Genomic DNA, 12,592 nt, shown 5'->3' with positions numbered 1-12,592 from the left:
CTGAAAACTGCTGTGTAGCAAGAAGTTCAACAGCAATTCCTTGCTCAGCCTAATTAGAAAATGGGAAAATGGGAACCCATTGGGACCAAAGAATATTGCAGTTTATATGAGAATATTGCAATTTATTATCAATTATGGATGGAGTAGGAAGACCAGAATGATTGCAAGCTTAGCTAACACATCCTGGCAGCTATTAGTTTCTCTGTTAAATAGTGATAAGACTGAATAATCTAACAAATACAGGTTCTGATCCTAAAACTGAGATGCAGAGTTCCTTCACAGTCTCAGAGCCGAGACACTTACACTGACTACAAGTACTGGATTTTACAAGCATTCTTTGGGGAACTTGGCTTGGACTGTCCCTGGAAGTTAGAGCTATGATTTATATTGAACTACCAGAGACATTCAGATTCCATTATGGTAAGAGTTTGTTTTCTCCAGTGGATAACCGAGGAAGAGTCTTATCCTGGTAAGGGTTGCATTGGAATGAAGATGGGGGCAGACCCATATACAACATGGTATTTGTAAGGGGAGAAGTATGGCAGGAAGGAAAGGGAGAGGCTTCAATATATAAGCATAAAGCCACAAAGATTAGACCAAGAAATGCAAAACTGCTCCAGAGGAAAAAAGCACAGTCTGTCAATGTTATTGAGTGTAATAATGCACAGAAGGAACACATTAATTGTAACCTTGATTCAATTGTCAATCCTCACAAGAGGTGGATGGGAACAAGACTAGTTAATGTCCCCTTAAACTGCCAGAATAACTTCTTTAAAATCCTGCAAACCCACAAACCCACCCTGGTGACTTGGCATACTACACCACCAGGCTGTCTGAGCACAGGCTGAGAATGATCAATTAGAAGCCTTGTGACTCAAGTAATGAATCTTGTCGCAAGCCTGTAAAGTAAACTTCAAAAGGAGAAGGGTTCTTTTGCTGATTTTTGGAGCCCTAAACAATTTTTCAACAAAACCCAGGCACTCTAAAATTACTTTAATTTGCAGTCATCCATGTCTCGGCAAAAGGCAATCCAGACCAGACTTTGAGTGCTTTTTGTGTGTTCCTGCTTAAAAGGTGAAGAAGCTGCTGTTCAGTCACTTCAGCAGAGGGGATCCAGCTGAAGGAGCCAACTGGGGGGAAATTTCTAGACTTTTAGAAGTTGTTTCTGGAATTTAGGAGCAAAAATGTTTCTAATTGTGGCTTCTGTGGGATGAAATGACTGATGAAACAGTGTATTTGGAAGATGTGGCCAAATCCAATGCAACCACTTTCTGTAGCATGGCTGGATGACAACAGCTTTTGTTGTAGCCGAGTAAAACAGTGGTTTAGAAATGCCCAGAGCTGTTTACAAAGGAAGAAAATCAGCTTCAGATAACTTTCAGAAATGGCCCCTTCTGTACTGTCATGGGCATGAAATGTACATGTCACCCAAGATCATGCCTGAAGACCCTTAAGCAAGAAGGGGCCAAGTACCGCAGGCACAGGACTACGTCCTGTCACTTCTGGAACCTTTGGTGGAAGTTTCCAAGAAGGCCATCAAAATAGACTTAGCAAACATCTCAGTAATTTAAAATATTAATGGTGAACATGTGTTGTAACTGCAGTTAATTAAGCGCTGATAAAAGAATCTGAGCACAACCCATTACACACTCCCTAGAATATTTCCCAAACTGCACCAACAATAGGGGCTCTGCCGTACACAGACTGAGCCGGCCTGCAGGAATGAGCGGTGTCTGACTTCTCAGTGGGTTTGTGGGGATGATTCCTGCTCTTGTTTCCAGAGCCAGCTGCTGGGAGAGAGCTCTGCTGCAGTGACTGTGCTCTGAGCCTGGCTTTCAGAGCAGAGATTTCCCACGGGAGGTCCTTAACCCTTTTGTGAGGATTAGGGCTGGATTATGATGGCAAAAGTGGAGTAAAGACAGTCATGGCATATGAGGGAGTCTCTGATGTGTGTTCACCCAACAAAGGGTATGAATGGGCAGGGTTGTGACTCCTCAGTCTGTATACACACTGCTCACTGTTATCTCAGATGACATTGTGATTGCAGGTGTGATTACCTCTTGCAGAGGGAAGGCTGTTAGTGACTCTCAGAGGCTTCCTAAAAGCACAGCAGTGATTGCAGGACCCTGTTCAGGAGTGCTCCTGGGAAGAACCAGGAACCTTGAACAGGCAGATGCCTATATTTGCTCAGTATATGTTGCCCTGAACAAATTGGATTGGTGACGGATAGTATTTTTAAAATAAAAACAGTGAGTGCTTTTGAAAAAACTCACTTCAAAGTCTGATCTGAGCCTGTTGTTCCTCAGTAAATGGCTGCTATGAAAGCAGCCACTTAAACTCTTGCTTCACTGCTTACAGGGTGGCTTCACTGTTCTCTCACAAAGAGGGTCATGGTTTAAAAGATGGACAAGGTGAGAACATTCCCATGTGTTTGGTGTTACAGAAGGCAGGTAAAAATCAGTAGTCCTTGAACATCGTGTTCTTGCCCAGGGGCCTGTGTGAGACATAAAAATGCCACACTGAAAATTCTTTGAATGGAAAGGAAACTTTGGTTGGAGACGACACTTGAGCTGGAGAGAGCTCAGTGTCATGGTGAACTGCTGCATCTCTGCAGACTGGGAGGGAAGGGGGACGAAGGTTCAGGGAGTATATGGGAACATCCTCCCAGTGCTGTCTGTCTGAAGTCTTGGGGAGTACAGCAGAGTACTTGGCCCTGGTTTGCTTGTGTTTCTTGGAAAGAGGGTGCTGGGGCAAGGGTGATGTTGGGATGATCTTAGTACTGAGACTAACTATGGAATAGAACTGGCATTCCCCGGGGAATAAAGGGAACCAGAAACTGATGTTAAAGCTATTTATATTCTAGATTAGGCCAAGAAAAATAGTTTACACTTAGCTTAATATCATAATTGCAAGTCCAAAACCATCACTGCTAGCTTCTAAATACAGAATAGAATCTGGGAGGAGGCAGTAAGAAAATATATGTTTTGGCTTTATGATTGCAGCAGAGAAATAGCCAGAATTCATCATGGACTTGGACAAAACCAGGAGTCTTAAAAGAAATAATACTTCTAAGTGGTCTTTAGACATTCAAATGTCTAAAGAGCCTACAAACCACATAATGTTAAGTGTAGCACAGAAGGCCACTACACTTTGAGCAGTTCAAGCTGCTCTTTTTAAAGGCAGTCAGTGAAGCACCAATTTTACACTGTCTTTGGAACACAGTGTAAAAACTTCAGTAATGGATATTCCCATGCATGCAAAAAGGAGATTTTCACCATGTGCCCCTGCCTCTGAACTTGCAATACTACTGGTGTCACTTCATGACTGGGGATTGTTGCATGACAGTGCACTGTGACTCCAGTCTTGTTGGGCCAGAAGTACAACTGGAGAACCTTTGGACAATATTCTCTCCATTCTGTGCCCTGATAAACAGAAGATGTCTGTGAAAGCATTGGTCTTTCAGTTCAGCTTGCTGTTGGGTCTTCAAATAGTGAAATTGTTCACTGATGGTGCATTTAGGTATGACCACAGGATCTGTGTAAATCTGAATTTCATGGTTGACACATCTTGCTCACATACGATTTTATCCCTGAAAAAGATCCCCATGTAACTGTGGCATTTTCACCAAGCCTTGGGATGGAAAGCAGTGTGGACTGCTTACAGAGAGGCACCTTTCCCTTCCTCACTGCAGTAAAAGGCAAAAAGCTAGAGTGGATACACTTCCCAAGACTGTTATAGAACACACAAACAATCCATTTTCACAGATTAAGAGAAATCTGGAGACTAAAGAAACCATCTTCTTCTCTACCAAAAAGATTTCTCAGCTTATATACTGTGTATGTAAATACCATATGTGTACAAGTGTACAACCTTAAAGAGAAAACAACAAACTCACCCTATGCTTATGCTGAAGAGAGACCTGATCACCTGCAATACGAATCAAAGGCTGGGGAAAAGCTGTTCTCTTCTGTAGTGGTTTGGTCCAAAATATTTATACTATTTACCTTCTGTGAGGTAAGAATTAGGAGAAAAGCGAAGCAGGCACCACATCACTTCCGGGATGATGCTTTGCTAACCCATGACATCTTCAGGCTCCTGTCTGGTTACAGCTCAAACTGCAAGAACAGTCATGAAAGTGACAGTGACTCTTCATTTCACTTTAAAGCAGAGGTTAAAGTAAGCTCAGCAGTAAGACTTCATCTCCTACTTGTTTGACTCCTCTGTACCTAAGGCTCTGCAGGCAAAATCCCTGACTCATGTAAGTGAAGACTCCTGAATATCCCTGCAGCTGGCTGAAGGAGAAGAGACTCTAGGACTTTGTTGTGCAAGGAAATTATGGAAGCAATTCCCTGAATTTTGGGGAAGACAGATGCTATCTCTAACACTATTTGCCTTAATCTTGAAGAACCACTTGAGATGGGCTGCCTGAGCTTAAACAGAAACACATCATTAATGTGGGTAGTCTCATCTACCTAGGATGGTTTAGTTAAATCTGTGTTTGGACTGAATTGTCTGTCATACCCACTTTAATACCTCAAATCTGACTTGACATTTTCATCTCTAAGTTCTAGTGCTGTGGCAGGTGTGCAGCCCTGTTCTGGCTGATCAAACTTGAATATTCATCTACAATATTTGGGGACCACTGTGAAGTGACTAAACCTATTACTTTTTTTTTTTTTTTTTATTTTTGCCTTAGTTTCTCTGATCTAACAAAGAAAATGTTTCTTTCCCTCCTAAGAAAAAAACCCACCCTCGTTAAGAATGCCTGCATTAAGTCAGAGACTCAAGAAAGGTACTTGAGGTAACAGCAGCAATCCCTGGGTTGTTTGGAGCTTTTTTTGTTAAATATTTTGTGAAATATTGAGGTCTAAAACCTCCCTTCCATGGGCAAGTGAATGATGTTGCCACTTGACCTCAACTGGTGTCCCAGGTAACTTTAACACACACAGATGCAATACTGGCTTCACTTTGGCAAATAAGGCAGCTTTTGTTCCTTATGAAGTTTTTGATGGAATTGGACACAGTAGTAAGGCAGCAATCCTTTGTGCTTGCAGGGAGCCATTACCATTCCCCAGTTCTTGGAATGGAACACTGGATTATAGGCACTTATTGCTCAAGAAACCAGAGCAGGGAATTATACGTGGGTTAAACTCGAGTATTCTGGAGTATTGCCCAGTCTTTTCCATGTTCCACAAGGGAAAGGGTTCATAAAGGGAAAAGAGCTTGATGGCATGTTTTAAAGAGTTCCTTTTCTTCCCCTATCACTGGAAGGTGCAGATGACAACTTCACAGAATATTATTTGTAAAAATGAAACTCTTGTAACTTCTGTGTTTATACGAAAAACCTACATGAGGCTACATAAAATCATAGAATGGTTTGGGTCGGAAGGGATGTTAAAGACCATCTAGTTCCAAACCCCTGCCCTAGGCAGAGACACCTTTCCCTCCCGCAGGTTGTTCAAAGCCTAGTACAGCCTGTTGTCCAACCTGGTCTCAAACACTTACAGGGTTGGGGCATACACAAGTTTTGGGGGAAACCTCCTCCCATGCCTCACCAGTCTCATAATGAAAACTTTTTTCATAATATCTAATCATGAGTACTGGTGTTGCAGTTTGAGCTGTCCAAGTGAATCCATACAACAGAAGAGATGTTTCATAGCAGCTGTTACTGAACATGTAACAGTGCTCATTCATAATGCCCATATATGGGGAATTTTACATTTCATTAAGTTGCTATAGCTCTGACTTTTTGGAGAACAAAACAAAGGACCATTTAAAAAAAAGTCTCCTCCTTCCTGTCTCTTCTAAGTTTCTCCTCCTTGGAAGTGGACACACATTTCAAACCTGCTCCTATGCCATTATGCCCAAGAGTATGTTCCCAGTCATCTCCTGCTTTCATAGAACTGACTTTGTGAAGGCAAACAGGAAACAAGTAAGATGATGAAACATCTTCCCCCATTGAGGTAAAAGTGAGTGTAAATGCTCTCAACACCAGAACAATGTGCTTGGGCATCCTGACACCACAGCTGCCTTAACATACACTGCCATTAGCTTTGGCCAGGAGGAATACCCTCCTTCAAATGGAGAAAGTCCTGGCTGCAAGGAGAAAACTGAATGAGTTGTCTACTAGTGAATATTCTTCCCATCTTTTTTCAGCTATCTTGTGAGTTCTAAAGACTAGATTTTATTGTCTTTAACCGACACCATAACAGTAGTTTAAACTTTCCTTAGTTTCTACACTGAAACTACTCGTAAATACTTAATTAAAACCTGTTCACTTTCATACCATCAACCTTATTTTGAATCTGAGCACAATGAGTGTGGAGAATACTCAGAAATCCAGGCCAAGCCTTAAAAGCATTCTACATGACTGAAGTCACTATTTAGTCTAACTTTCCTTTTTCAAAGCAGGAGTGCCAGTTGGCATCTTCTGTAGTGTGTGTTCTCTTCATACCTTTGTATGACTCAGTTACCAGTAACTAAAATAATCACAGACCTGCTCCCCAGCACAATGCATGGACAGCATCCTAACTTTAGGATGTGTCCACTCAAAGAGATAACCATGACGGACTCTTCTCCTACATGGAAACATACAAGAAAAGAGTGCCAGGAAGGACAACAATGTTTTCTAGGAAAAAAAAAAATCAGCAATTCTGCAGAAAAAGCAGTCTTAAATAGAGGTCTTTATACTGCTGTTCCTTTTCCAAAGATATTTTGCCTGAAAAACAGCTCTGAAGCACTGCTGAGGGTGTAAGATGCACAGAATGGTAGCAATACCAGCTTCCCATACCTGTAACTTAAACACTTACATTATGCATACTCTTGAGACTGAGATTTGGAAAAGCCTGTCTGGGAGAACAACAGACTGGAATCATTCCCTGCTCCACTCCCATTCCTGTGAGAGCCAATTCGGGTGATTCAGTCCAGACTCTCTGTATTTATGTCCAAGAGATGTTTGACACCTCAACAATTGTAGAATTTCCATGCCTTCCTCATGCTGTGTATTCTGGTGCTTTCCTAACTGTACTGGTTTGCCAGCTTTCAGCTAAAGCCTCGTTTGCCTCCTTTGTGTCAGCTCTGCTGCTTCTGTTCCTCAGCATCTTTCTGTTCTGTGTTTATCCACGGGTTCTACATTCCCTTTTACTTTAGATAAAAGGCAAACATTTGTAAAAAGCATGCCCTATAACAGAATTGTAGAAAACAACAGAACTTCGATGATTCTTTTCTTGCCCTTGTCTGGACTCTCCACTTCATTTTTCCTTCAAGTACAATGCTCCAAAAAGAATATAAAGTTTTATCAGTGGTGAATGAAAAAGGATTGTTCCGTATATTTCCTACAATATATATTATACACTAAAAATCAAATATTGATGGCTGCCTTTATTTTTGGAATAGCCTGATTCTGACTTAGCAACTGTAACTGTCAGCATTCCTGCAGAGCTACTCTGTAACTAGCTCTGCCCTGGCCTCTACCTGTGGAACCTCTTGCTCATGTACAGCACCTTACAATAGTTCTTTGGGGAAGGAAAAAACCCGCAAGTGAACAAGTACATTTAATTTTGCAAGTAAAGAGTATAAAACTAAGTCATAATTCGAAAAGCCATTTCTATTTTATATAAAAAGACAGTTATTTCAAGTTGTACACTTCAAGGGGAACAGCACCACAGCCTAAAAAGAGACAAATTCTATCCGTAATTGAGACAGCTAGGAAATATATATGTATCAGTACCATACTTAATGCACTTCAGAAAAACTTAATTTATCCTAATAGCTGCAGCACATTTTGCTTTCTCACACTCATTGTTTCCTAATGTTACTTTGCAGAGTCCTTTGTAACCTGGCTATGTTGGCATCCAAGGCTGCTAAGCTATTTTTAAAGTCCTCTTCATCTCGAGACGTAAATGTTGAGAAAGAAGATGCACTCCAGTCAGACCTCCCTGATAAATCATCAAATGAAATGCAACTAAAATCAGCTACTTTACTGCCTGTTCTCTGAGAAATCCCTGCTGGAAATGGCATCGATGCACGAGGGTATGTACGAGGCTGAGGCTGGTCTGGTTTATCCATGAAATCTTTTGCAGCCCCACTTGGAATGCCTCTTGGTCTCACTTTGTCTCCTTCTGGCTTCGCTTTATCCCCTGTAACTTCAAGAGTGTTTTCCACAGTCTTTTTCACACTGTACCCAGCACTTAATTTATCCAGTACAGTTGGATCCTCACATCCATACTGCTGCATGGAGCTTGGAAGATCACAGTAATAATCCAACCTCTGGCAAGCCCCTCTGCTCTGGGGTAGCACACCACTTCTTCCAGAGAGTGGCTGCTGTTTTTCAGAGGCGCTGCTAGTCAGTGGAATATAAATTGTCTCATCCAACTTGGTTTGGTCATCTAGTAAAGTCCCAGAATCACTCCCTGTTTCTGCATCTTGCTTCAATGGAGCTGGTAGTACTCTGGGAGCAGATGTTCCTTCTTCTGTGAATGTACTGTTAATTTTACTTCCTTCAGCAGCAAATTTTTCATAGGACAGATTTTGCATTTCTGCTTCTCCAATTTTATTTGGGATTTGAAGATCTGTATCTATCAAAACATGATCCATTTCTAATTTTTTAAGGTAAGTCATTACTGAAGTACTCCCAGGAAATGGCTCAGGTTGCATCTGCTTTTCATGGTCTTCCAAAAGAGATTTCGAGAGAGTTTTTTCAGGTTTGGGTCTAACATTGTCCCCTGTGAGGTCAGACAGAAGCTTGGCCATACTGCCTTGCAAGGTTCTGTTAAGGTAAGATCAACCAGACAGATTCAAAATCAGTCACTATAAAAAAATAGTTTAAAAATTTTCTGTAGAAAAAAAACATTAGCTGTATCAGACTGTGGCAAAGTTGCAATGCACTTGCTACATATCGTCATAAAATGCAGTACAAATGTGAACCAATTCCAAGTTTTTTTAATTCTTCTTCAGCTCACTGTGGCTAAAAAGTAACTAAAATATCACAGCCCAGTGAAGTTCTCCAGATTATTCCTGGTGTACCTGCTTTGAGCAGCACAAGATGAAATAAACTGATGCCAAGAAACTGTTACAAAGAAGATTGAAGCAGTTATCAAAATCACTAAGAAAGGTTTTCTGAATTATTCTTCCCATTGCATCTAAATTTAAAAAAACATAATAAGAGAAATAATTCTTCTAACTTACTGCTTTCTATGTCAAAAAAGATGAACATTTAAATGTTTATGTCTCTAGCATATACACAAATACATGTAATGTGACATCATTCTACCACCACCTGGTGGTCAGCCAGCAGTCATAGAAGCATCTAAACTGCTGAAGAATTTGACATGTCTATTAAAAATACTCTGTTGTTCCCATCAGTCCCAACTATAAACACAACAGACAACAGTTTTGTTTCCTGTGCACAACATGTCCAAAGCAATTGTATATACACACCTTTATGCATCTGCAAAAAGCTATTTATGTCTCCCAGCTTGCCACTACTTTCAGCATAAAAGAGCGAGATAAAATAAATTCACAGCAATAGTTCTTACTGGCAGATCTGCTATTAAAAGTTAAGACTTCACATAAGTTATGGCAGATAGTATTTTACTTTACTAAGTCATGGAATATGATAACTCTGTTTTAAAACAAAGTTATAGCAGCATTATAACAAAACGAACTGCAAAGAGAAGTTTTAGCCTATGACCTCTCACCACCAAGATACTAAGGTAAAATACACAGTATGAAAAAAAACCCCCAAGGAATAAGAAAGAATAAATACTTTTTTAAAAGAAAAATAATGTCAGGAGACCAAAAAAAAAGCTTAGCCAATAATACCTGGTGAGTTCCCTCAGTCTCTTAACTTCTGCATCACGCTGACGTAACGTTATGCCCAAAATCTTATTTTCTTTCTCTGAAGCTTCCAGCTTAAACTGAAGGCTCTTCACAGTTCCTAATGCCTCTTCCATTTCTGAAATGCCAAGAAGAACTTTGTAATTATTTCTTCTCACTTTTAAAATGCTGAACAAAGAATAGCCAAATCGAAAACACACACCAATCTTGAGCTTGGTAGAATGAATGTCATAATGCTGTTTGTTTTCAAGCAATTCTTCTTCTTTATCATGAAAACCTTTTGCGAGATGTTTATTTTCTTCTTTCTGACTTTCTATTATTTTCAGTAGTTCTTCATTTTTAGCCTGCAGTGAATCAAGGCCTTTTTGCGATTCTTTCAATTGACTCTGGAGCATCATATTCAAGGACTGCAAAGAAACCACTACCAGAAGCAAAACATAAAATGTTTAAGTGTTTTGTGTGGTAGCTTGAATTTCTAAACCAAACTAAGTTTTAAAATAGACTTTGTAATATTAATTTTGGTTACAGATAGAAGGGGTTTTTTTTGCAGCGAGATAAAGTTCAAGCTTCCTTCTTAATTATTTAATCAGTCATGTTCATTTTAAGAGGCACATAATGAAAAATAATCTGCTTGGCAGCTGTAGAGCCAAATCCCACTACGTTGAGTCTAAAAAGGCCCAACAGTCCATGCAAATACAGTTGCAGCATTACACTCACTTAACTCAGCTATTACTAGAGGCCACAACACATACAGACATATGAAACTACAGATATATAAATAAATAATAATATCTATTGAAAAAAAGCTTTAACAAATATGCTCCTATCAAGCAACATTATTGGTACTTTACATTCATAGTTGCAGCTCTGTCCAGATGTCTTCTCACTGCCTTCTTGTTCCCTAAGCTGCTGGTTTAATATTCTTAGTCTCCTAAACATGAATTGTGAAAAAGCACAAATTCAGAAATATTAGAATATGCTCAAAAGGACTGCACTCTAAATTACTTTGGTGAGAAGTTGCTTTTGAGAATTAAATGTCAGGTAATACTTCAGGAATATAAACAAGTCTTAATAACAAATTTTTCTTACATTCTGGTACTTCTTCAACACAAAAGACCCTTTCCAAGTATCTGGTAAATATCTACTAAATAACTCTGTTCTGAATTGAAGTGCTACCCAGTTTGAGAACTCCCCTGAAATGAGAGACACTTTTGCACTTGAGAGCAAACTACAAAAAGAATATGAGCAGGCTAACTATCTTGATACTGCAGTTTTCAGAATGATGCATTGACCTCACTCAGTCAAAGGCCCAATCATGAGGTAACTGATGCTACTAAAATACCAAAGTCATGCTATGTATTAATAATTGCTTTTTTAAATTGCTTTTTTTGCCTTACCAGAAAAGTTTCTAATCCATAAATACTACACAGACAAGGGAAGAGCCTTAACAAAGGCAATGTAAACCACACCAGTTAAAGATGCTTTAGGGGCACCTGCAGTAACCACAGGTTCACTGAGTTCCCTACCTGCGCAGCCGGGCATTCTCACTCCGCAGAGGCTGCAAAGCCAGAGCTATTTCAGCTTGGACAGTCATACTTCCCACTACAGCTGGGAGCAATGATATAGAGTCTTCTATTTCACTCATCAACCTTAACATTTCTGAGTCACCTGCAAGAAGTGAGGGAAAAAAGAGACTCCATAAACCTATAAATCTGTAATACAACTAACATTTTACATGTGATTAAGCAATCTGCAAAGTGATTTAATAGTATCTAGGGTTTTTCCCCCCAAGAAAACTTCACCTTTAACTGTATTTATTTTAAATTTTTAAGCTTAACTATGAAAACTATACTTTACATCCTCAGTAAAACACAACCCACCCTCTTTCCAACCAGCTTTGGTGGGACTGTTACTGCAATCTGTCCACACCAGGACCCTTCTTAGGAGAAAGCTCTTTATATGAAATAGCAACAACCTTTATCTTGCTGTCATGATAATATTAAAACATTACAAAAATAAATTAATACTTATCCAGAGTGAATCCTGAAGGTTTTACAGTTGTGGAAACCACAGTAACATGGCACATACCATCTGACACATACAACTTCCAGAAACGGAAATGCTCACTCTTTAATAGAGCACTTGTGTTATTTGCACGCAATAAATCTGCTACACAATGAAAATGTTCTCACCTTGATCTGCTACCAGTGCTCTGAGCTCACCCATAAGATACTTTACAGTCCTAACTTTATGGGCTGTTTCTTCTGGACTTTCTTTTCTAGATTTTAGAACTTTCTTCACATAACTTGTCTTACAGCTTGTATCTCTCACTGGAGATACATCAAGTACATTCAATTCATCTTCTTCACTGACCATGTCCTCACTGTGCTCTTCAGGAGTATCCTCCTCCGTGTCACAGGAGCCATTATGTTTTGCTGGACAGTGATGATGGCCCCTCTGTTCAGTCCTGCCATTCAGCATTTCATGGGATTGTAACAGGGCTTGTATGCACCGCATCAAGTCTGCTTCTTTTATCTGCTGCCCTTGGCTTGGGGCCATCTCTGTGCCAGAAGATGTTGGGATCAATGCAGGCACTGAAGGGGTTGATGCTCCTGGTGCTGTACAAGGGATCACACCAAGAAGAGCAGTGCCAGACTGCATTTGTGCAGCAGCAGCAGGAGCAGCAGAAACCACTGGGCAAACCACAGGTCCTCCCATCTCTGCCACACATTGACTGGCACTGTCAACAAGACAA

General features: G+C 40.1%; 1 protein-coding gene and 1 long non-coding RNA gene across 3 annotated transcripts in view; one reads left to right on the top strand and one right to left on the bottom strand.

Moving 5' to 3' along the window:
• Positions 1-7,540: 7,540 nt before the first annotated feature.
• Positions 7,541-12,592, bottom strand: part of CCDC14 (coiled-coil domain containing 14) — a 9,895-nt gene continuing 4,843 nt past the window's right edge. Inside the window, exons 7-12 of one of the 2 annotated variants that reach the window (XM_017740154.1) lie at positions 12,030-12,590; positions 11,364-11,505; positions 10,689-10,768; positions 10,040-10,258; positions 9,823-9,955; positions 7,541-8,767 (exon numbers count right to left, since the gene is read on the bottom strand). In XM_017740154.1, coding sequence (XP_017595643.1) covers positions 7,798-8,767; positions 9,823-9,955; positions 10,040-10,258; positions 10,689-10,768; positions 11,364-11,505; positions 12,030-12,590 — 2,105 coding nt within the window. In that variant the 3' untranslated portion in view covers positions 7,541-7,797. The remainder of the gene's footprint in view (positions 8,768-9,822; positions 9,956-10,039; positions 10,259-10,688; positions 10,769-11,363; positions 11,506-12,029; positions 12,591-12,592) is intronic. The other variant, XM_017740155.1, reaches the window with a different exon arrangement.
• Positions 7,948-12,592, top strand: part of LOC108448144 — a 7,150-nt gene continuing 2,505 nt past the window's right edge. The window contains exon 1 of the long non-coding RNA XR_001863923.1: positions 7,948-8,031. This is a non-coding gene — a long non-coding RNA (uncharacterized LOC108448144). The remainder of the gene's footprint in view (positions 8,032-12,592) is intronic.

This window comes from Corvus brachyrhynchos, unplaced genomic scaffold (genome assembly GCF_000691975.1).
Source record: "Corvus brachyrhynchos isolate BGI_N302 unplaced genomic scaffold, ASM69197v1 scaffold126, whole genome shotgun sequence".
In the NCBI taxonomy this organism is placed as follows: Eukaryota; Metazoa; Chordata; class Aves; order Passeriformes; family Corvidae; genus Corvus; species Corvus brachyrhynchos.
This window is presented reverse-complemented; position numbering and strand designations above follow the sequence as displayed.